Here is a 24708-nt window from a genome sequence, read left to right as displayed (position 1 = left end):
TCTCCTGGAGTAGGTGCCACCTGCCAACTTGACGTGTCAGAGCAGCTGCCCCACATGACAGACAGTGGTGCAGAAGGGATTGTGGTCAAACTGACTGCTAATGCAAGTGGAAAGATCCTTAAAATTCTGCAGGGCTGATCCAGCCAACAATCTGCTTGAAACCATTGGATTCATGCGGAGAAACAATATGGCTTGGAAAAAGGTACAAGTCCTGCTGGTGAATCAGTGGCAGTGTCCTAATCTTTTAGACTGGTTACTTTCCTTTCTCACAGCAAATGGCTCACAGGGAGCCATTCTCATGAGACTCCATAGCTGGTGCATTGCATTCCTTATGGAGGATGGCTGAGTGTTTGGCCAGGGAGAGAGGTGAGGATGAAAGTGCCCATCCATAAACGGCACATTTGTGGAAACATCATGTCTGCACTACGCTTCTCCAGTGAAGCAGTCAGCCCCTCCTCTGCCAAGTAGGATCTAATCTGTCTGAGTTTTTATAGGCTTGCTCATCCTGTAGAAGTAAGTGATTCCTCCAGAGCAGTTAACTGGACTGTGAGTCGTTATGAGCTGAGTTTGGGCAGTCATAGCTTTAGGCAATTGCAGACTCAGCATGGTCTGAGTGAGTGAGTGAGTCTGCAAAATGAGCCTGTTGCTGTTAGTGGATCTCACAAAAGCACTGGTGAAAAGAGGAGCTGCAAGGACAGGTATCTTGCATCGTTTATGGGTTTCTAGGATATCTGTAACATTAATAAAAAGCTGTCAGAAATGGTACAGGGTTTGTGCCCTGTAGGAGGGACAGGTAGGCTACCCCAGGGTCCCTGTGGTGGCACCAGGTGTCTGTGTTTAGCTAACTGACTCCAGTGCCTTCCATCTGCTGCTGGGCGTGCAGGCACTGGGACTGCTTTGCACTATTTGTGTGGCTGTCACTCGGAGATGATGAGGTGCTGAGGTGCAGCTACTAGTGATGCACACAGGAGAGCAGTGCAGAAGTTGAAATACTCATGACTGTCTGTATAAAAGCTGTCAGTTTTATTTCCACTGGTAGAGCTGAGCTGAGGTGTATATTGGGGTCAAAACTAAAAGCACTCCTGGAATATCTTCCAAAGTAGGACTAAATCATTCAGCATCCTGTGTCCTGACACACATATGAGTCATTTCAGAAAGAGATGGGTACTCCAAAATTGGGATACTTTTATTTTTTTGGGACCTTTGGGGCAGGAATCTGCCATTGAGATCAGAGGGCATGGCATATGGATGTTTCTTCATCATCGTTCTTTTTCTAAGAACATATCAATGATCTATGATACACTCCTGCCGTCACCCGTGGTGGTTGCCATAACCCCCTGTCCTGCTGCTGAACTTGGTTCTGTGAACTGCAAAGACACTTCCAAGTGCCTTCACTATTTCTCCTCAGCGGCAGATGTACTCCTAGCTCTGGTAGCACTGGTACCAAGCACCTCAAACTGAGAGAGTCTGTGTAGGTTGTGCTTTGCTGGTTCCTGTTCTGAGGTGCTCTATGCATTCCATCAGCCTTTCCCTGCTGCACCCACACCACAGCTGTTCCTGCAGGATAAAAGCTGAAGGGGGATGCATGCAGCACTGCACAGGTGGCATGGCTGCCAGGACAAAAGGTTGCCTGCAGGAGTGTGATCTCGTTCCATGCTGTAGGACAACTCCCACACCAAAGGGAGTTTGGAGCTGGATTAAAGAGTCCAGGGGGAAGGAATCTGGCTTGTCATTAATACTGAGTGAAACTGGGGGATTCTGCTGTCACTTTTCTCTCTGTCAGGCAAAACTCCCATATGGTCTGCAAGGAGGCTTGAGTGAGTAAGAAATATAGAGCATACGTGGATAAAGATGAGAATCTACTTCTTGTCCAAAGGGTGGCATGATGAATTACCAGAGCAGTCACATATGCAGTTTTTGAGGAAATAACAGCAGAAATAAGGAAGCAGGTACAGATTATTTGCCTTGCTACAAATAATAAAGACAAAGATACTCACACCCTGGAGCTGGCTCTCTGCTTACACCTCTACTCTGGGGTCTGTAAACCCACGCTTGCCTTCATTAACCAGAGTGGGCCTCTCAGTTCTTGTGTGCCAGACCAACACCTAGAGGGAAGCACAAAGAGTTCAGACATTCTGAATAGCACGGAAACTACAAGAGTACTGTACCCATTGGGTGGGATCCTCAGAAAAGTGAGGGTCACAGCTGTTTGAAGCATGTGATTCAAAGGGCTTGATCCTGGGAGACGCTTCACAGGCACATGAAACAGTGACAAAAGGAGGAGGGACCATTCTAGAGCAAAATTCCAGACTCAACCCTCTGCCAATCCTCCTGGATTTTGGAGAAGCACTATGGGCACAAATTGTACATCTGAGATTCTTTATTAACACAGAATGCCTAGCACTGCTCCTCAGCTCTCTCTGAGCATCACATCTGTGAAGAATTTAGCAGGCTTTGTCCATCTGTCTGCCCCAGCATCATTTGGCAATGACATGTGCCAGCACAGGGCAGGCACACTAGAAAGTGGAAAAGTGCTGCAGGAGGCTGTAAAAGCAGCCAGGACCCAGCAAGGAGACTGTATCTTTGAGATTTCTTGTACTACTCACCTTTGTGCAGTTAGCTGCTTTGGGCTCCAGCCCGTCCATAGTCACTAAATCCTTCAGCAGACTGGTTTCCTGGTAGCCTCCTTTAACCCCCTCCAGCTTGAAACTGGCGTGAGGCCTCTCCAAAATCAACTTGATGCTGATAGCAAATCCGGCCATGTCAATAGCAAAGGGACGATTTGGGTCAAAGACGGTTTTCCAGCCCACCACCTTCCCTGCTGGGCTCACTTTTGGGGATTCGTATCGCAGCCCCCCGACGAAAGCCACCGGCCAGACTGAGACCCGCTTTGTGTAGCGCATCTGTGTGCCAGAAGGAGACAGTGCTGTGAGAATTCAACCCCGCCACGTTTGTCTCAAGCCATTAGTGCACCATCCTCTGCTTTCATTGGCACCTGTCCTCCCCCAGAGACTTCCTACACAATCACATTGCTCTCGGCAGCACAAGCTCTACTTCACCTGCACTGCTGCTTGAAGAGCTACAGCTTCCGCAGCCACAAGGCAAATTCTCAGCACGTTATTCTCTGAACAGCAAACACACTGCTTTTCTGTGCCCACATTCAGTCCCTCAGAAGAATGAAAAACTCTGGTTTTCTCATCCCATATGTACTTTTACCTTCTTGCTATGGTAGAATTTTATCATTTTTGTAAATGCCAAATACTACTTTTACCAGGCCTCTAGCTCTGTATTATCAACTCCACTCACTCCAGGTTTACACTCATGCGAGCAATCTCCCTGACTGATTCATCTTTGTCCTCATCTATTCCAATTTCTCCCCCTACCTCCTGCCTTGTTTTTCTGTCCATGGCTACTGCCTAGAAGTGTGGGAGTTTATTGAAATGGTCAGAAAGGACCTGGAAGAAAGTAAGAAAGGATGAGCTTAACAGAGACCTAACAACTCTGAAAACGGGAAATATGTTCTGATGCATAATTCTGCACTTCAAGTGCAGTTTGGCTTAAATTGGTGACAAGAGAGTTTACTGGATTCTTGGAAGTTTACAATAGGCTTGGCATCTCACAAAAGCCAGGTCTCCAGCAGAAGTCTGGGCAAGCTTTGGTGATCCCAGAGGCACAGCCCATTGTGGTGGCTGGAACTTGGAGAACTGAAGGGCAGCCAAGGAATAAAGGTGGATAGAAAGTCAGACAACTTTTCTATCATCCCCTACCCATCACTCCCCTAGGTGTGCAGATTTATGCCTTGCCAGAAGTTTGTCTTTGGTGCTTACTTAAATTAGGTCAGGTCTCCCTGAGGAGAGGCATAAATTCTGAGGTACATACCCTGTGGTACCTGGCAAGAGGAACTCTAGCTGGTGCAATGGTGTGTGAGTGGCTGTTCACATCTCCAGCCTATAGCATGGCAAATGTGTTCTTTGCGCTTTCAGCTTGCATCTGCCCTATACTCAGCTGCCACTGCATGCAGAGAGGGTGAGGCCTTTGCAAGTGCAATTCGGCTTACGAGGCTGTGCAGCTTTATCCTGCTTTTCTGTCCTGTGTAATTTTATGTCTCTTACCTCCTCAAAGAGCTCCAGGCTGTAGGTGTTATCATCATCAGCAAAATAGACTACACCTTCTGGTGGTGCAGTGTTGCTGAAGCTGTCCCTCAGCCAGTGCAGCCCCAGGTTCCTCTGTAATGTCCCTCTTGGGGTGTGGGATGGGATCCAGGACAGACCCAGCTTCAGGCTCTTGGGTGTCTCCACGTTGAGGTGGGTGAAGTTGAGCCCAGCCTTCTCCAGCAGGTTGGATACAAGGTTGGTCCTCCTTGGAGAGTCCTCCACCACCACCCAGTGCAGGTTCTGTACGTGGAGGAAGGTGTTGGCCAGACGGGTCAGCTCAGCTTTTTGCACCGGCCGGGTGTAGGTAGGGGTGATAACAAAGATGGTTGGCAGGGTGTCTGACCAAGGGGGAGGCCTGGAGTACACGTAATTCTGGATGATTTTAGGCGTTGCCCCTATGCTTTGCTGCTGCCGAGTGCATGATGGGAAGCCTTCTTCTCTCAGTGCAGATGTGCCATTAAGGAGAGCTTTAGAGGTCACGTTCTCGTCTGTCTCTTCTGGGACAAAACAAAGGAAGAAAAAGGAAAAAAAGGAAGATATCAGAGGACTAATACTAATGGGTGGCCTCCTGTCCAGGGTGGCACACATCTATCTGGAGTTAGTTCTGCATCCTTTCTCCAAAGCCAGCCTAAGGTGCATGTTTAACACGCTCTTAAGAACAGTTTATGTTCCTGCTGTCAGCAAACCCTGAGGGGGCCTTCAGGCAAGTCTGCCTTCGTATAACCCTTCCTGTGAGAGAGCATCACTCCCTGCTGAGGGTTTGCAACAGAAGTCGTCACAGCCACCAGCACACTGACAGCAGAACTTTTGCACTTACTTCTCAGCAGGCTGAGGTAGTGGGTGGTTGGGTACTGGTGCCACAAGGTTAGGAGAAGAGCCCATGGCAAGGCAATCAGGAGCGTGGTAAGAAGGTTACGTCTTCTCAGCATGCTGCAGGGAGCTTCCAATGCCCAGGCATCTCTCTACCTTTCAGAAAAGAGAAAAGAGTAAGGCTTCCAAAAACCAGTCACCAAAAATGCAGGGAGGCATGACAAATGTTTGGCCCTAATCCAGCAAAGTGTTGTCTAAGTTTACAAGAAACTCCATTAACGTTTCAGGTCCAAACCATTATCCAACTTGGCCAACTCTGGTGCTATTGAATATAAGCTTTTAGCTATTTCTGTTGCTTTAAAGAACCTCCCACTATCCCATGATGAAACGATTGTCCTTGAGTTAGGGTTGTTCATGTTGCTGATTCTGAAGCTGGAGAGGACTGCTACTTGCCCCCTCTTTGAGACTTGTGTTCATTCCTGAGCTTTGTCATGACCATTTAATTTGCTTCCTTTGTACAACTTTTTAGAACTGTGTGCAAGATTTCTGTGCCTGAATATGCAACTGGACAAAAGAGTCAGATGTCAGGCATCCTCTAGATAGCCAGTACCTCTTAACAGTTTTGCAGTGTTAATTCATCCTCCTTAGGCAGATGCATTGAGGCAATCAGGCATGCATGCTATCACCTACTAAGTGTTCCATGAAATCCCTGCCTTGGTCATTCCACAGTGCTGGTGATGCCTGCTGCATATTTAATTATCCCACATCCCTTTCTACTTCCCTTTTGCAGTGTTTGGCCATTGCAACATTTAGTTAAAATCACACACTTTGGAGTACCCACCAGGCCCTACCAGGTCCTCCTGCACTCCTAGGCTGAAGGCATTCTGAGGGAAGAGTGTGATGGCATCATGCTAATGCAAAAGATTGAAAGGAGGTTCAAATTGGTTGGCTCTAAATTCCTGCTCTGCCAGGGATTTTTAAGTGTACTGAAGGCCAGTCAGCTAAAACCAAGGTCCTCAAAAAGACACAGGCACATTTTGTTCAAAAGCAACTCCTTGCCCAGGATTAGGGTCCAGCAGCACGTCATCTGTCCAGAGGGGAAGGATTGGCTTGCTTCATCCTTAGAGAGTTGTGTGAGAAGAAGTATGACAACTGGTCTAAAAGGGCTCTGCAGTGATAGCAGCCACAAGGTACTCCTGAAAGATATTAGGAGATGCTATTCTAAATTCATCCTCTGGGACCTCTTAGAATCTGTCTTTAATTGTTTCTCTGACATTTTACCTCGGTGTCCTGAAAAAAAACAAGGATTATGCAACTGCAGGGCTCATCAGTGCCCTACCACCAATAGCTGTCAATCCTATTTCAGCCACATCTGACAGAACACTAGCAAGTCTCAGCAAGCTCTCTGGTGGGCAAGTGGGTGTTCATAAGCCCTGTTAAGGAAATTACTGCAACACAAGCTCATTCCTTGTTAGACACCAGTGGTACCAATGCTGGAGCAGTTCCCTTAGGGGAATAAGCATATTCCCACTGACTGCTCCCCAAGCCAGCCATTAATGGTGTTAATATCTAATGTTTCTTACCCCCTCACTCAGGAAACACCATGGTGCCCATTTCACTACTTTCAAGCTACAAAAAACTGATGAAGAAGTGGACCAAGGAAGCTGTGTGGCCAGGGGCACAACAGGAGTGTTTTGATGATGTGAGCAGGGGCCTTGCGCAGCAAACATGCTGGCTCTGCTTAACTTCACTGGTTTCTGGTGACTGTGTCTGGGGCAGGTACAAGAGTGTCCTTCAAGCTTTAGTGCCAAAGGCATAGGTATTTGGTAAGCTACAGATCCAGGCCAGACACAGGGCAGGATGATGTTACCCACACCAGGGACTGCTTTCCCTACAGGAAATATTTTCTCTTACCAGTGTAGCAGCGCAGAGTAAAGCTTCCCATCATCACATGACTCACTGTGACGACAGTCAGAGCCACAAAAGAAATCCAAGGATTGCTATTAACAGCTGCAGATACCTAGGCCCACCCAGGCCCTGGCTCAGGGTCATCATAGCTCCTTGCTTCTCCTAGTATGCTTGCAATTACAAATGTTCCTGCACCAGAGTCAGGTAGCCAGTGCTTCTTCCCTTTAATAAAAAGCCTTAATTATACAGACACAGTTTCTATGCAGCAGACTTGCTACTGCTGCAAACTCAGGTTTCTGGAGGGAAAGAGAGGAGGAGGCAGCTCTGGCAGCTGTGTTACCAATAGAGCACAGAGGAGAGTGGATCAGAGTTAGAAGGATTTTTAACAAATTCCCTTTCTAGTTCTTTCTCCTCCTCCCTCTTCCAGGCAGCCCTGTTCATCTTCCCAAACACTGCAAACAAGTGGAGATGCTGTCTGTGTGTGTAACTCCCCTGGTGCTCCGAGCTCATTTATTTCTGCATGTACCTTCTCTGTATTGCTTTTCCAAAGCAAGCAAGCAAGGCTGAAGAAGTTAAAACCTGCATAAAGCCCCAGGTAACTTGTGAACCACACAGAGGAGCTGACTGCAACCCCATTGCAAAAAATCTCTATTGGAATACATTATTTTCTCTTTAAAATGTTACCTTGTCTTCCCCACTGTCTCCCCCTGCATCCATCATGCGTGCTCTTCTCTGTTGCTTTATGTCTTTCACCTGCTTTTTCTCAGTCCTTCAGAGTATCTTTTCTTTCCTGTTTCCAGGACTACAGGAATCCTCTGGCTTACTAATAATTTTAGCCTTTGTCTTCTGTCCTTACCCACACAAAGGCCCTTTGCATTCTCCTAATGTCCACCCCTCGTGGACTATTTCCCACAAAGAGGTCCATTAAAGCATCAGTCCATCCTTTTGAAAACACAGCATCAAAATCCAGTCACATATCGATGCCTTTGGGTAGCTTGCTGATGGCCCCACTGGGGCTTGCAGAGGTTTACTGCACAAATTTTTACCTACTTTTTATAATTAAAACCAAAGTCTCCTAAGTGGCTCGGATTAATTGCGTGCCTGCTGGCAAACATTACAGTGTATATTCTTGGCACAAACAGCTACCTTTCTTCTGCCCTCTCAGAGTAGATCCTATTAAATGAGATTCAAGATCAGAAGAAAATTTTGTGATCATCTAAAACCATCTCCTGCCTTCATCTGGTAATTCCTGGGTTTAAGCTGTAGAGGGCAGGGACCATCTCTTAATGTGCTTGTACAGTCCAGCACTGATCCCAACGGGAGCCTTTGGATGTGATTGCAATACAAATATTATTGATTGTATTCTCTTGCTGGCTCTTCTCCTCTCTTGCTATTTCTCCTGTCCAGCCTATTCCCCATTCTCTTTCCTTTTCTTTTTTTTTTTTCCCTAGTGTCTCCTGCAGCCCTTGTTTTGTTACACACCCTTAACAACATTAGCTGAATGTTTGATGGATGCCTTCAATATGCTGAATGTAGCCTTCTTGAGCTGTTTTCCAATTACATATCCCTCTTCTTAATTTCATCCATCAATCTTCTGTTCTCCATTAAAAAATAAACAAACACACAGAGTACAAAGCTGAGCATGATGGGGACAAAAAGTTTCTTGTACTACTCTGGCTTCACGCTGCTTTGTCAGACTTCTCAGCTCCTGGAATGCAACACCATTCAGTCTCCATTAAAGCTTCTGTGCTGGTGCAGGAGGCATTATTCTGACAGGATTCAGGAGAAGACAATGAGAGATGCACACAGGGGGAAGAGCTGGATTCCCCAGAATGATGCTGAGCAGAAGAAAGATCTGGCTGAGGCTCAGACCATCACATGTGACCAATCCCTTCATCTGTTGTTGACTATTTACCAACTGGGTACAATTTGTTACAGGCAAGAGAACTCAGATGTTGAGTGAGGGATAAGGATTCCAGGCTGCAAAATGACCCAGGCAGTGACTTTCTCCCTGAGCTGCGGGGTGTTTGAAAGGACATGCTGAGTGTATGGGAGAAAGGTGAAAGTTAGGGAGGGATGCAGCTGACTGGGGATTAGAAGGCTGACACATTCCAGTGTCTCTGATTTTCCTACAGCCCCGTTGAGAAGCTGCTCAATTTACATCCTTTAGGATAACTCAGGAAGGCTTAGGATCAGATGGGCTTTGGTAGTTCTCCTCTGAGGTTTTGGTTCTGCCCTCTGCCTGCCTGATCCAGAATGAGAACCACACCTTTCAAAAAGTTTGCTCTGCAAGAAAGGTGATTTTCCAGCCTGTGGTTCAGGGCAGCTGGCCTGTCTGAGCCAGGCTTACAAGACTTTGAATGCTGGACCAATCCCAGCCGCAGGACTGTACAGCTCTAGTTGGATACACAGGCTTTAAAGATCCTTACCTTCCCAGAGGGACACATTTCACAGTTCAAACTGTCCCTTGGGAACATCCCGCCATCCAGTGTAACGGTTTTCTAGGCAAACACCTGAAGCACACTGCTCTCAGGTAATGGAGCCAAAAGTTTCAAGAAACGCTCCTTAATCTTGGTTTGAGGCACGTTTGCAAGCCTACTGTTCTGTGTGTACCCTGGGAGGAGACAGGTGTGGAGAGGGGAGGAGACAGGGGTGTGAGGAACAGGGCTGGAGCAGACCTGCAGGTAGCTGCAGATGACTTATTTCACACACCAAAGCTGTCAGCAGAGTTTTTGGTTTGTTTTGCCTGCATTTTGATGCCTCTCTCCACCAGACCCTAGCCACCTTGAGGAAATCCATGCAGATTTCATGAGTTCCCTAACTCCCGGTGTGGGAGATGTGATGCTGAAGGCAGAGCAGGGAGCTTTCAATTATTGATGAGAGCGACCTCTCTTTAAACAAGGAATGCATAATTCATGGCAGCGCCGGTATTTGTGGTGAGCAGCACCGGTTCAGCCTCTGCCTTGCTGAAATGCACAGGAAGCCGCTGTCCCCTCTCTCCCCATTCCCTTGGGCCCATCAGAGCCTTCAGCTGAAACTACAATAGTGCTAAAAATTGAGACAGGCCAAGATGCTGCAGCGCTTCCCCTCACCAGGCAGCTGCCTGCCTGTTTGAGATGTGCACGATAAAGTGGGAGGATGGATTCAAGGAACCAGAGAAGTGGGTGGAATGGGTTATTGTTCTGGGATAAGCAAGGGTAGTTACTGTGCAAACACACACAGCCAAAACAGGGCATTTCTCAGTAGCAAGACCCCCAGATGGGTCTTCAGGAATGGCATCGTTGTAGGACAGAAAGGATAGGCTAGATCTAAAGGACAGTGCCTGAGGGTTCACATCCAGCTGGATTTCTTGTGGGGGTGGGAAAAAGAAGGGAAAAGGCAGATTTGGTTTTCTGCTCAGAAAGTAGCAATTTCTCCCCTAAACTCTGCTGGAACTGGGTAACTTAAAAGCAAAGGGGAAATAAAAAAAGAAGCAGTTTTTCTAGGAAGGGAAATGTTAATCATACAATCATGGACTGTTTTGGATTGGAAGGGACCTTAATGATCATCTAGTTCCAGCCCCTCTGCTGTGGGCAGGGACACCTTCCACTTGACCAGGTTTCAAAGCCCCAACCTGGCCTTGAGCACTTCCAGGGATGGGCTATTCACAATAACTCTGGGCAACCTGGGCCAGTGCCTCTCCACCCTTGAAGTGAAGAATGTCTTCCTCATATTTAACCTAAGCCTACGCTCTTTCAGTTTGAATCCATTCCCCCTTATCCTTTCACTACATGCCTTTGTAAAGAGTCCCTCTCCAACTCTCTTGTAGCCCCTTTTAGGTATTTGAAGGTGCTCTGAGGCCTCCTCAGAGCCTTCTCTTCTCCAGGCTGAACAGGCCCAACTCTTTCAGCCTGTCTTCATAGGAGAGGTGGGTAGAACAGAGAAGAGAAAGGCTCAGATCCCACAAGCGGGATCTTGACCTCCCAGTAGCCCAGGCAACAGTAGGAGACTGCGGTTCTGTCCCAGGGTGTAAGAGTGCTCTTCTGCTGGGGGTTTTAATCGTCCCTCTGCTGCAGACCTGGTGAAGAGCTGCAGGCAAGTGACCCCTGAAATCTGAATGAGGTGAACACTCCCCATCTGCTCATGGGGAGAGAGGGCAAAGGAAAATTAACCGAGTCCCCTGAAGAGACAAAACCCAGGGAACTACAAATAATAAAACAATACAGGGAAGGATGGCCAGGTCCTTCCCCACAGCAGGAAGAGCAGAACTACCAGCAGCTGTGTAGTTTCAAGGCTCAGCCCCATCAATACTCTGTCCCTTGGTGCACAGGCTCCTGTGGGGACAACTTCCCCGGGAAGTGAGTCACTCCCAATGAAACAGCTGCCCTTCCCAAGCCCCTGCGCCTGTCAGATGCAAAGTAAGGCTTCATCCTCTCCTGCCGGCCCTGATCCCTTCACCATATGGGAGCACAGTTACTTCAGCCCAGAAACCAGGCTTGTCCCGTGGGAATACACCATGCACAACCTCCATGCCTCGACTGCCCACATGATGCCAAGTTGAGCGTTCCTCAAAGCTTGGTCCGTAAACAGCTTGACACAGAACCTTTCTGAAGAGCATCCTTGTCCTAGACATGTGGCTTGTGTGTGGGAGCATGGCCTGGCAGAGGGTGATGCTTTATACAGGGGTTTCTTCCAAATAAAAACAAAACAACTCCAAATGAACAGGAAAAAAAAAAAAAAAAGAAACGTTGACAGAGCTAATTAAATCTGCTGGCTAGGTCCCAAGGGAGCCAATACTTTAGAGACAGCATGTGGCTCAGCCTGCTATCCCCAGGTAGATCAAGGGTATCCAGGCACTATCTGGGCTATCAGCAGGAATGGAGATAACCCAGTTTGAATACAGACTAGACCTTGAACTTGGCTGCAAAGCCCGTCATTGCAGAGAGCCGTCCGGAGCATGAAAAAGGAGGTCTAAGCCAGGCTATTTTTAATCAGCCCAGACCCAAATGTCCTTCACAATTGATCCATATAACCTGTCACCTCATTCCTGCCCCCTGAACATAGGTGGGGGTGGGCTGTGAGTCAGAGGGACACAGCCCTCTGCCCCATCACAGTTTCCCTGCACTGCAGAACCATAATCCAGGGGTGCCAGAAATACCCAGAGAAAGATTAACAGCTCAGGCCCGAAGAGAAGCAGGGGGTACCAGATGTCTCCTGAGAAAGCTAGCTCTCTCCTGAAAGACCTCTAAGCCTGGAGTTATCCTCTCTTGAAAAGGAACTCAGGGGCCTATTCAGACGTCAGCTTCTCTTCCCTGCTGCATAGCTCTGGCAGAACTGAGGTCCTTTTTTGATGCTGATGACTATTACAGAATAATAATTCCAAACGTATCAGCATGAATCAGCCCAATATCTGCATTAGCCAACAAAACAACAACAACAACAACAAAAAAAAAGCTATTTTTTTTTCCAAGGAGGCAAAATAATTCTAAGGAAGCAAAAAACAATAGTGGCTTGTTCCAAAGTTTCTGTATGTCTCATTCAGAGCTTTCCCTACTGAGTTAACAGCTGATGCCTGTTCAGCAAGAGTGGGAGCTGTCATTTTACAGCTTTTTTACAAAAGCAGAAAGGAAAAACCCATAGTATTTCCTCCCAGAACATTTTCAAAGATGGAGAGGAATTTATTTTTCAGAGAAAAAGGCATTAGGCATTATTTGATGGATAATTACATTTCACAGGTGCTTGTTATGGGGGGAAGAAATCACATTTGATCACGAGCTCCTTGTAAAGATATGGGGCCCAAAGGCCAATGCTATACCTCTGGTAGCAGCCAGGATACAGAGGCCGGCTTTGATCTCAGCTATGTGTCAATATGACATCAAATGCAGACCTCCAGAGGAACATGCTATCACTAATGCACACTCTTGATTGATTTAGACAGCTTGTTTTCCTCCTGCTTTCAAAGGCAATGTTGAAATGCTCGTCCCTGCTGGACTTCCCCATTACTCCTAGGGAGGGCAAAAGAAAGCAAAGGAGAAACTGCTCTGGCTGAAATCACAGTGCAAATGAGTGGGGCAACAGTTATGCCATTTTAAACACCAGTGTAGCCAAATATGTCTACTGTCTTCCCAAAATCTGTGGAAATACTGGCATTTTAATGGTTACATGTGTGTGCTGGTCCCCTGAAGAACCAGAGCCCTGATCTGTTATTGTATGGAAAGAAATGTGGGCAGAGAATGAGTGCAGTGTAAAGGCAAGAATCCCCCTGAGTTTTCATTTGGGGATGCTGGCTGAATTATGTGATCAATAAAAGTATTGTGCAAACAGCAACTTTGTGCGGAATGTTCTTGTGGGTGGCTGCTCCATATAGATTAAGACAGAGAGGACACTGGACAGCACTGATGCCACATCATGCAGGTGTTAGTTGTGTGAGATTAGAGAGAGGAAAAACACCACTTTGGTGTCTTTGATGGACATTTTTGCTGTTGCAGCTCCCTGAGCTGTGTGAAATACGCTTGCTTTGTAACTGGCTGAGATGGTCCTAAATGCTAATTCTGATTTCTTCCCCCAAATAAATCATCAGCACTCATTATATTTGCCACTTGCTGTGCAGCATTCAAGTGTCATGCAGACACTTTTAGAAACAAATGTAGAATGGATAAATTGGCACCTAGAGAATTGTCTTTTGCATTAGATATACGTTATGGTCCACTGCTTGATTTATACCTTAAATGCCACTGCTGATCTGTGTAGCTTGGGCTTGATTAAAAGAAACACTAAAATGAAAATTAGAGTCAGCAGACAGTGTTTATTTTTCTGCCTTCTGCATGTGAAATAGAAAGGAAAGAAGAGAGCAAAAGAAAGAAGGGGCAGGAAGTTGATGGTCAGTGTCCTGCTAGGACTGTCCTGCTGTCCTTCCATGTCCTAACAGGGAAGCTGTTGACTCTGGACTACAGGCAGGTCACATTCAAATTACCTGCCAAGGTGTTTGAAATCAAGAGACTCATATGCAATTCCCCCCTCCTGGGAATGTCAGGGGAGCAACTTGGGCACTGGCAGCAGCAGCTAGTATATATCCCTGCATCATGACCAGAATAAGTTTTATTTTGTAGAAAAAGTAAGCAGTGGATGCATTTGGGTGAACAGATGGAGCTGAGGAGTAGCAAAAGTCAAATGCCCCTTTCTAACAACAATTCAAGCCTACCAGGAAAGAAAGATGTGGGTTTTGGTTTCTGTTTTTCTGTGTCTTGCACAGTTAAAATGGAAGAGTCTGGTGGGAAGGCAGGGATGTAGTGTTTATAAACCTTCCCTTGGGAGGGAGGTCAGCCTGTGCTGTATTGTACTCATGGGCTTATCTGTGAAATGATGTGCTTCAGGCTGCCCTAGGCCTGGATGCCAAAGGGGGCTGACACCATCACCCCCAGGCTGGTGAGTTGCCTGCTTGAGCAGTTTCCTGAGACTGGAGTATCCTCTTTGCACAAATACAACCACGATAACCCTGGGAGATGTGTCTCCCCAGCTCTTACACCTCTGCACTCAGGGTGTGCTGGGCAGTGCCCTCCTTCCTACCTTACTTCCACATTCATGGGCTGCCAGTTGGCCTTGGACAGAATAACTGATAAACAGATACTTCTGGCTGGAGAGGGAAGATGAACTAGGCTTTTTTTTGAACCCTTCTCTGCAGTTTGAGAGCCCTTGGAGCTTCAATGGGAGACCAAGTTGGCCTGGAAGGTCAGGGCAGACAAAGAGTGGTTTCTTGTTTAAGCCAGAAATGGGCTGCTGCCATAAATCTGAGAGGTGGATTTGAATCTCTTCTGATTTTGGGGATGAATCTGGCTCTCTCCTTGTGCTCAGGGAAGGGAAGTTCTCTCTGGTTACGAGGACGTTTGTGGAGGTCAACAAGCCAGGTTTGGTATTTCGAGCTTCACCCATGCACGCGTGAACTACCTCCATCCATTACCAGCTCCACAAAAAATAACCCTGAAAGGCCAGCAACAGCTTCTGGGCAGAGGAAACATCCAAAAACTGCTTGGGAAGGAAGAAGGAAGAAACTGGATTTTTGCTTCTGCCACTGTGACTAATTTCTAGGCCATTTGTGTTTGTTCTGGTGCTCAAGTTAGGACCCATGTTTGGGTTAGGAAAGAAATACTTGGTATCAGATTTTATCAGTCTGGTAAGTGCAATGCAGAAGGGAGTATACAAGAGCAGAAATCTTGCCTAGTGACTGTTTTGCACCAGTGTTTAACAGTTCCAGGACTTGGTTTGACTTCAAGAGAGCTACGGTCCAAGTGTGGCTTGGCTTGGCATGGCTTGATGGACTATGAATAAAACTTGCTGAGATGGCAGCTTATCCACCACTAAACAGGAGCTGGTGTTGACAAAAGAGCCACAAGCATCCTCTGCAGCACCTCCAGAAGAGGCTGCTAGGTGGGAAGAAGTATGCAGAGTTTGTCTAGCAGGCTGACATGACTAGGAGCACAAGTGGGGAAACTGGTCATGGTAGAGGAACAGTCTTGGATTTATTCTCAAGAGGGTGAAAACAGAGGGTCTTTGAGGTGGTAAGAGCAATTTTAAATTATCCTTTCTCAAAGAATCCTTTGGGGTAGACTATATTCACCCCTAAAATCAGCACAGAGGTCAGCAGTGATGATCTTAGCAAAATACTTATCGGTGTCCTGTGACTTCCCTTGTAATGGAGCTGCTGATGCATATCGAGTAATAAGAGATTTACTGTGCTTTCCTTAATGCTCCAAGAGTCCTATTCTAACACAGAAGTTAGAAACCCTCACTTTGGCTGTAAAAAAACCTCCTGTTATAATTGGATGACATGCTGCTGAGCCCTGTAGATTTGAGAAAAAATAGGGAACAGTATGAGAGTTGCTAACCAGAATGGGAAACACACTGGGATTACTGGAGGAGTTATGGAGAAGCCTGTGGGCTGCTACATTTCAAGAGGTGCTGGGATCCCATGCTGGAGGGCAGACATATAAGTTAAGGCAGACCAGGGGACTGCACCGGAGAGAACACCTGAAATAACTAATTGTTCACAAAACAGAAAATGTAAGAGGTTGGTAGGAGTAGGATGGAGGAGGTGGTTCCAAGGGCAAAAAGAAAACAAAAATAGGCTGGGGGAACAATGTTGGCTAGGCTGAGATCTGCCACTTAATAACACTTGACAAAATGCAAATAATTTCTCCTTCCTAAAGATATGCCGGGGGACGCCTCAGCTAACTGGGGTCAGTGATTAACACTCCTACCTCCTTTCCTATTGCTCCACAGAGATGAGGAGCTGGCACGCGTGTCTGAGGGAAGAAGAAAACTTGCTGTGGACTGTGGAGCAGCAGGATTTGCCAGCTTGCCTCTGACTGCCCAGCCCAGCCCTGAGATACAGCTCAGCTGGGCTCGTGTTTGACTTCAGCAGACACTGCTTGCAGGCTTTGTAGAGGTGCACAGGGATAATCAGGATTTGGTTTCTGTTTGCTAGCTAATTTCAGCCCCTGCTGTGAGATTTGGATGTTTCTGAGGATTCTGTATTAGCTTTAATGATTAAAAAATTATTTCAATGCTTAGTGAAGAAGATGCATGATCTATCATTGAAGCCGCTTAGCAACAGGACTCATCAAGTCACATATTAGTACAGAAAGATATCCTTGCCCCAGCGCCCTCTCGGAATGACTATCCACTCATCTAAACAAGATAAAGGTCTTTGCTGGCCTCCTCTGAGGCCAGAGGATAAAGCAGTCAACTGTGAAACAAGATTTCTTGGTTCTTTTTCTGGCTTCAGCTATGCGTCAGTATGTGGATCTGGGCAAATCATTTCACCTGCTTCAGTGCCTCAGTTCCCCCACAGGTAAGATAAGCACAACAATGTATAAGCACTCTGGGGAAATGACTTTCAAGTGCCTAAGCTCATTAGAGAAAAAAACAACCAGTGTAGTGAATAAAACTGTCTCAGCCTCTCGCTGGTAGCTTGTACTAACCACACAGTTCACTTTGTCCTCCTGAAGCCCCTCATACAGTTAGCTAATTACAGGGGAGAAAAAAGATCTCCTGGCTCCTTACCACCTGGTGGTAGCCAAGCACAGATATTAAAACTTGTCATTTGACTCAAAAGAATTAATTTTAGGCTAAACATTTCTGGTTATCCTTCAAGAAAGGAAAGGGTCTGCCGGTTCTGGGGCAGGATCTAATTTTGGTCGAAGGAACAGTGTTAAATACCACATCTGAGAGGAGAACAGTAATACTTTCTGTTTTATTCCCAGAGTCATTCACTGAATCTCTCAGGCAGCTACATTCTTAGGAGGAAAAACAGAAGAGAGGTGGGGGAAGCAGGTGTAAGAGCAGACATTTCAGTCTACGGTGAAAAAGCTGAAGCATTCCTGATTCTTCAGCTTACATGCAGGACATTGAACTTCATACCTGGATGCACAAGCCTTGGTCACACCTTAGTGTGGGGTAAGGGTAAGGGAAACATAAATGAAATCAAGACAAGGGAAGAAAAATAGGTGTAGGTGAGAAACTAAGGTGTGACTGAAAGTGATTCCTGAGGAAGGGAAAGGGAACAGAAGAAATGAGGTTAATGGGAATGTGGAAGTCAGAGAAAGGAGGAGGAGGAATGAACAAGGGTGAGGGAGCAGGAGACCAAGTGGGACAGCAGGCAGGAGGCACAGTCAAATCATCTGAGTGCTCTCTGAAGAGATTGCCTATTTTTTCTGCCTTTTTTTTTGTGTGTGATCTTGCCTTAAAATTGCAGGAATGTGGCGGCACAGCACTGGCGCTCTGATTTATTAATTCCATCCCGTCCCACAAGCCCATAAAACAAAAGCATCTGTGTTTGCTCAAGAGAAAACCATGAAGGGCCTCATTCACGTCAGAGGTGGAGAGAGAAGCTGGCAGATACAGGAAAGTCATCATCTCCTCCTTCCTTTTCACCTTTGTATGGATCTGGGCTGGGGGAAGGGCCTTGGGAGAGAAGGATCCAGGGGATGAGGTATCAGCACAGAGAAAGTTAAGATCACCCTGGCATTTGTGCTGGATAAAGTGGAGGGGAGACACAATGAACACAATGGTTAGACCAGTGAGGAAGACACCCCATCATGGCAGAGAGGACAAGATCCTTTGCTGCCACCCAGCCTCACCCAGCACTTTGGCACTTTGTGCAGTATTACCCCAAATTAATGTCAGTCCCGTTGCTGTGGTCACAGTCAGGGCTTTCATGAGGCCTAGCGCTGTTGCCTAACCCATAGCTATGGACATAACCATAAAAATAAATTAAATCTGCCAATCATAGGAAAAACATCTCTTTACAGCTGTTTTTAGCTTTCAGAATGAGGGAGGGTCAGGGCAAGATGAATGTTAACTATCCTACTTTAACAACAGGGGCATGAAGGGGGAAAGGAGCCAGCAACCTCTACTCCTGCCAGGCAAGGATCAACTGTGCTGTTTCTATCAAGAGGTGCTGGGAGACTTTTGTTGGGAGCAGAGGACCTTGCTAAAACTCTGCCCTTAAGGACAGTGTCTTTAGAAGCCAGGCTGCCCTGCAACGCCCCAGGGGAGCATCACCTCAGGGGAGGCAGGGTCTGCAAGTTACTGCTGCCTGCCTGGCCCTTGGCTTTTCCTCCAAGTTCTCCCACACAAGGATTGCCGAGGAGCAATCCTGCTTTGCTTAGCAAATTACAGTTCCCATGTGCCCTGTACTCCCACACACAGACCCACTGTGAACTTATAGAATGAGGCAACACTGCTGCTCTAAAATCTTTTATCCAGAGCTGAGATTGCCCGACTGCTAACCCTGTTCAGCTCCAAGTAATCCCAGCACTTTGCTTGGCTAGAGGTTGGCTGTACTGGGAATAAATGCCCTTGCTCTCATTGACAAGGGGTAGCATCCAAAGAAAACCATTTCCTTTTGCAATGCAGCATTATTCACAGACCAGCACCACATAAAGTTGCCAGGACGCTGGCAGTCTGCTAAAATCCACAACATGGGCAGGGGAAGTGGCAGCGTAAGCACCACTGGACCAGTTCAAATCTCAGCAGAAGTTAACCTGAACCCGCTCCAGCTGACAAAACCCAAACCTACAAGAGCTAAGTGTCAGCACACAGGCTGGAAAATAAGGTTTTTTTGCTTCTGCCTGGAAATTAAAATATGCCTGAGTGATCTTCACTTGGACATGTTTGTGTCCTTTTGTCCTTTGTCTTACATTGATCTGTGTTGTGGGTTTTGGAAGGTATAAAAAGTCCTGTGCTAGAGGATGTGAGAGGTTCAACCCTGAAGATTTAGATATATTTCAAGTGGACTGCCCTGTCCAGTGATGAACAACCTACCATCCATCACAATTTCTCCTCTTCCTGAATCCTACATTCAGCATTCAGCATCTTGTAGAACAGAACTCCTATGTCACAATGCACAGCATGGGAAAATAGTTTTATCATCAAATTGCTACCTTTCATGTTTTCCTGAATGCAGTCCAGTTCCTCTACTGAGAAAAGACCTGTAGAGAAGCATTCATTCTCCCTCTTCTGTGTTAATTGCTTTGTTTTTCACCCCAATGTCCCTCCTCATGTGTCTTCCTGAGCTAGCTAACCCCATCTTAAGGAATCTCTCTATGTGCACCAGGCATTACCGGGATTACCTGATCAGAGTAGGGATGAACAGCAAACAAAATCTGAAGGTCCCTGTGCTGGAGCTGTGGATCCCAGTTCTGTGTCTCAGACCTGGGAAGCTGGGTCTCATGAGGAGACTTAGATCATGTTTTATAAATCTCAGGAATTTGCATAGTGCAATGTTTTCATCCCAGGCAGAAAGATGTCAGACAGCCCCCCACACTGTGTGGTGGAAGAAGCCAACGAGGCAGTTGATTGAACACTTGGGAACACTGGCAAAGTAGATAAATTTGAGTTTTAAGGAAAGGCCTTCGGGAGCACTAATGTCACATGAGAGGGAGCTAGAAGAGGCTTCAAGCTCTTAATTATGAGCCTGCACAGCCTAAAACAGCATGAAAGATTAAAGGACCAAATTTTCTTAAGTGTGCTGACCACGGGTTGAAGTGCCATTTGGAGAAGTACCCCAGCCTGGGGGAATCAGTGGGGTCTGACCAGTGTCTGTTCTGAAGAACTGGCCTTGGGCAGTCATGTGTGCACCCAAGATGAGGGTGCTGACAGCCACAGGTCTCATCCATGTCCTGTATTCATTAGTCCTTTGTGGTGCGGATAGGTTTTAAATCGCAGTCCTGTTAGGCTGAGCTGCTTCCCAGCAAGTGCTTCCCAGAGAGGCAGGGGCCTCTTGCCTGTGAGACAGATGATCTGAGGCTGTCTCAGCTGTGACGCGATGAGCTGCCGTGTCTCCCTTGTAAAGAGGGGGTAGTCATCCTGACAAACAGTTCTGTATGTGGGCAGGGAGTGCTCTTAATCACACATGCCGAGTACTTGGAGATCTCGGGATGGGAAGTGGTGCAGAAAAGCATAATGCTTATTATTAGGCAGAAAGGCCAGGAGCAAAAAGGGCAGAGTGATTTTATACTCCTCCAGGGCCCTGGAGGTGTGTGGGACCCAGATTCTAGTCTGGCTTATTACCTCCTTTTTAGGCTTCTTCTTTTATTAGGAACAATTAGATACAAGGAGGAAGGGGACAGATATCGTCTTTCCTGTGTACATCCTGCAGAATAATTGCAGAGCTTTCTCAGAGCAATTTTGCATGCTCAGTAAAGGGCATCTTTGAAGCCTATCAAATATCTCATCCCTTGTAGGCATACATATGAAGGCTTGCAGCACACGTCCTTATTGCTCCCAAGTATTGTGAACAGGAAAGACCATCGAAAGTGCTCAAGGAGGGGAAGAAGAGGCCTTGGAAGAAGTTCCAGAAGGTGGATGGAGTTGCAGGGTGGCTTCTTATGATTGGAACAGGAACATTGCCTCTTGAGGGATTAGAGGAAAGCAGGAGGTGACTGTGCCTGCAGCATCAGCACCCTGGGAGAAAGGGGCAGCCGAGGCTGGAGTTATGAAGGCACTGAGAAACACAGGGATGTGTAGAGCACTGTCACTGGCAGGTGATTACCTCGGTGAAGAGGGGAGGAAAGCCATCCAGGGGTACAGCTGGAGTCAATCCAATTCAGGCTCCTGCCAGCAAGCTGCCTGCTAGGTACGACTTTGATCTCGGACACTAAGGACATCTCCTGGCCTGCTGCTGAAGCAGAGGAAAGTTCCCTGCCAAAAAGCACCTTTACCAGTGCTTCATAGGCAAGAAGAAAGGATGCTGGGTACACAGGAGACACAGCCTTGAGCTGTCCAGTACCACCTCGGACACTCTGCAGGGAGGATGTCATTAGAGAATACAGGCACTAGGCACCAAAATATTCCCAAACCGTGGAGAGAATATGAATTTAAGGGCTGTACATTGTGGAAGTGTTTTCTCTCTTGCGTACACTTAGCTGCTGTATAGCTCTGTACAGCTCCCTAGGCAACAGTCTTCCCCGATGACACTGTAACAAAGCCCAAAGGTGCGGGAGCTTCCCTCATTAAAACCCTTGTCGTGGGAGCAAGTCTCCTCAGCCCAACTGCTTCTCTCTCTATCTCGTGGCTGGTAAAGTGTCTTGCAAGCCAGGCTGAAGCCCTTTGTTGTAAAACTGGCTGAATCTCAGCTGTGCTCTATGTCAGCTAGTTGAATTGCTTTGAGATTGCAAGGTTGCCTAGATGACTTTGCTATTATTATTATTATTATCATTATAGTATTATTAGTATTATAATTATTACTACTATTATTGTTACTTCACTGAAAATGCCAAAGAAGAGCTTTAACTTGGTCTCACCAGATTCCTGAAACACCCGATACGATGTGTTAGCTGCACATCTACCTCTGTATATTAGCTGCTCTGCGGAGCCTTAATTCGATGCAGGCTGAAGTGCCCTGAAAGCAACACCAAAGTCACTCCTGGGAAGGACAGGGGGAAGGAGGGCAGGAATCACGGTGACAGAGCTCCTGGTCTCACACTGGGCAGGCACAGCGTGTGCTCAGCTGCTGGCACTCACACTTGGTCTGTATCCCAGGTGTGCCTGCCAACAGATAGATTCCAGGAAACCATGGAGCACGCACCAACCAAAGCCGATGGAGCCCCCACATCCTGCTCCGGGGCATGGAGAAAAGGAGATTGGCAACATGCACGGCTGCAAACAGATGTGACACAGGCTGTCACACACAGCTCTGCTAGTGGCCTCTCCTCCTGCCCTGTAACCCTCTCTATTGCCTGAGACTGAGGTCCCTGTAATCGCCTACTGAGGAATCACATATTGGAATAATGATGGCCTCCCTTCTGTGAGGTTCCTATCCTGCTGTCTCTGTGCACCTGTCTCCCAGCTTGTGGAAGTGCTATATGGCCCCTGTTCCTAGTCCTGTCTGAGGCTAGTGAGGCCAGTGCCTCGCAATTCTGCTGGCTGTCCATTGGTACAAGGCGTGAACCTCCCCATCCATTTTTCCCTTTTTGCACCTGATGAGATTTAAGCCCCAGCAGAAGTGGGTGATCGGACTCATGTGTAAACTGCTGTACCTTGCTAGACTCTCTGCATATGTGCTTTGGACAAGGAAGTCTCCTCTGGGTCCAAAATACGAGCTGACAGCACCTGCAGGGGCTGCATTGCTCACTCTCCCCCGCTCACTTGCTGGACTTCAAGTTATCGGACAGGTATTTATAGTGTGTCATTATTGCTCTGCTATGGCGATGCTTGGTGCTGCCCTGCTGATTCCACCACCCCTTCTCTCCAGCTGCACTGAAATTGCCCCTTGGCAGGTTTCTCTAAGGAAAGGAGGAACTGGCTACTTCTCTCCAGATTTGTAGCACCTTGAGGGGTTTCTCTCTGTCACGCATTAGCTACTGAGCCTCCCCCTCTTCTCCCCTGGCCCGAGGCTGGATGGGTGAGTGGCTGGAGCGGGAGGCCGAAAAGAAGTACTTTCCAACTCACCTAGCAACTTCCACCCCAAACTGCTCCAGAAAACTAGCAAGTGCATCGCTCGGTAGACGCCCGTGTGCGATGCAGGGGTAGAAGCGGGCAGAACCCTTCCCCACACCTCCTACTCTTGCCCTTTCCCAATCCACCTCTCCAGAGCCCCTCACTGGGACGCCCGCTCGGGGTCGGTTCCTAGCGACGCTACCTGTGTCTGCACACAACCCCCCTTGTCGCCTTTGTGTAGTTTGGCTTCTCCGGTATTTGTCACCAAGAGGCGCAATAAAACCTCACCGGGAGCAGCGGCGCGCCCGGGACCCGTGTTTGGGTACCCTCGCTCGGAGATCCCGGCGGCAAGATTCCCGGGCGGACGCACACCAGCAATGGGGGCATCTCCCCACAGCTGGAAAATTCCAGCCTGGAGGTGGGATGTCGCTCCCCTGGAAGGTGTCCGGACCAAGCTGTGGGGGGATGCAAGGACAGGGACTCCCCGTCAAGCGCGGAATCGGTTCGGGCGCTGAGCAGGGATGAAGTTCGGGGATGCAGCTGCCGGTCGCGGGGCAGGGCACCCCTCCAGCGCCAAGCGCCGGGGGACCGCAAGGTCACCGCTGTATTCCCGGCGCCGCTCCCACCCCCAAAGCCCCGGTGCCCGAGCGCGGGGTCTCCCGCTTACCTGGCGAGATGGGCCGGTCACGGCAGAGACGCCGGGGCTCCGGGCGCGGGGCGGCACCGCGCCGGGGGCTGCCGGGGGAGCATCGCCCGCCGCCGGGCGGAGGCGTGTCCTCCCTGCGCCTCGGGAACGGCACCGGGACCGGCACCGGGACCGGCCCGTCGGCGCTGCCGGCGGATGGCGGCGCCCGCCTTCAGACGGCGCCGGGGATGCGGCTACGCGCGGCGCGGAGCCGATTTAAGGCCACCCCGTGCCGGGGGTGGGGGGAGCGCCGAGGGCCGCCCGCAGCGGCTCCTGCGCGCCGCGCATCCCGCGGGGCCACCTTAAGCGGGGAAGGGGCGAGCGCGGAGCCAGCGAGGGGGGGAAGGAGCGGCGAGGAGGCGACCCGAGCCGGGAAAAGGGGGAAAGGCGAGCGGAGCCAGGCACGGCCGCAGCGCTGCCCCCTCCGCCCGCAGCGGGGCCGGGCACCCTCGAAGGGGGTGGGTTCCCTGCCCCGAGCCGGCCGCTGCTCTTCCCGCCGAAGGCGAGGGGCGGGATTTTTTTTTGCCAGCGCCGAGGGTCTCTCTTTGCCGCTCACCGGTGTCGAGGTGGTTTACCGCTCCCGCTGCTTCAAGAAAGAGCAACCTGCCATAGCTACAGCCCGTGCGGGTTGGCTGTCTATAAGGCAACCCGGGAGTCACAGCCCGAAGCCAGCGGCCACAGTGCTTCTGGGATTTGGTCCCCCCAGTTGCTGCTTGATGCGCGCATCGCCACTGTGTGCCTCAGTTTCCCTGAGGTGGGATGATGGGGATGTTGGTGCAACCACTTCCCACTGCAGCAGCCGCTGGGCCATTCCTTGCCCTGGCCACATGAAAAGCCACAGCCCATGCTTTGGCGGCCTCTGCCTCGGAGCGGGTTAAGTGGGAGCAGAAGACCGGCCTGCTTCAGTTTTCCCCTTCCCGCCTCTCTTAGGAGCTGTCTCTCGGCCATAATAAAGTCACCATGCTGCTTGAAAGGGGGTGTGACAAGCAGCTCTTACTTCAGCCTCCCAGCTGGGGCTGGATGCACAGAGGGCAGACGTGAGGGCTGTCACACCTCAGCCCTGCTGTAGGAGGCTCACATCTATCCCTCCCTTACCCTTCTGAGGGTTGTGACAGCCATATTCCAGGAGTTTTTCCTGAAGAGGTTTCAGTGTAACAGCTCTCAGCAAACCATGAGGCACAGAAGGCAGCACAGTCCCAGGCTCAGGTGGGGATTTGTTGATTGCATTTGGCTTCA

At 48.6% G+C, this 24708-nt stretch overlaps 1 protein-coding gene across 3 annotated transcripts in view; it reads right to left on the bottom strand.

Moving 5' to 3' along the window:
- LOC136284841 (galactosylgalactosylxylosylprotein 3-beta-glucuronosyltransferase 1-like) overlaps positions 1-23642 on the bottom strand; it is a 28831-nt gene extending 5189 nt beyond the window's left edge. The window contains exons 1-5 of one of the 3 annotated variants that reach the window (XM_066175275.1): positions 23455-23642; positions 4972-5120; positions 4113-4648; positions 2607-2903; positions 1998-2105 (exon numbers count right to left, since the gene is read on the bottom strand). In XM_066175275.1, coding sequence (XP_066031372.1) covers positions 2019-2105; positions 2607-2903; positions 4113-4648; positions 4972-5083 — 1032 coding nt within the window. In that variant the 5' untranslated portion in view covers positions 5084-5120; positions 23455-23642 and the 3' untranslated portion in view covers positions 1998-2018. Of the gene's footprint in view, positions 1-1997; positions 2106-2606; positions 2904-4112; positions 4652-4971; positions 5121-23454 lie in introns of all 3 variants that reach the window. The other 2 variants (XM_066175273.1, XM_066175274.1) reach the window with 2 other exon arrangements.
- Between the last annotated feature and the right edge of the window lie 1066 nt (positions 23643-24708).

The sequence above is a fragment of the Chamaea fasciata genome, unplaced genomic scaffold (genome assembly GCF_029207755.1).
Source record: "Chamaea fasciata isolate MVZ Bird 193981 ecotype frontalis unplaced genomic scaffold, bChaFas1.0.hap1 SCAF_2, whole genome shotgun sequence".
Taxonomy (NCBI): Eukaryota; Metazoa; Chordata; class Aves; order Passeriformes; family Sylviidae; genus Chamaea; species Chamaea fasciata.
Note: the sequence above shows the minus strand (reverse complement) of the source record. Positions and strands in the feature narration are given on the sequence as shown.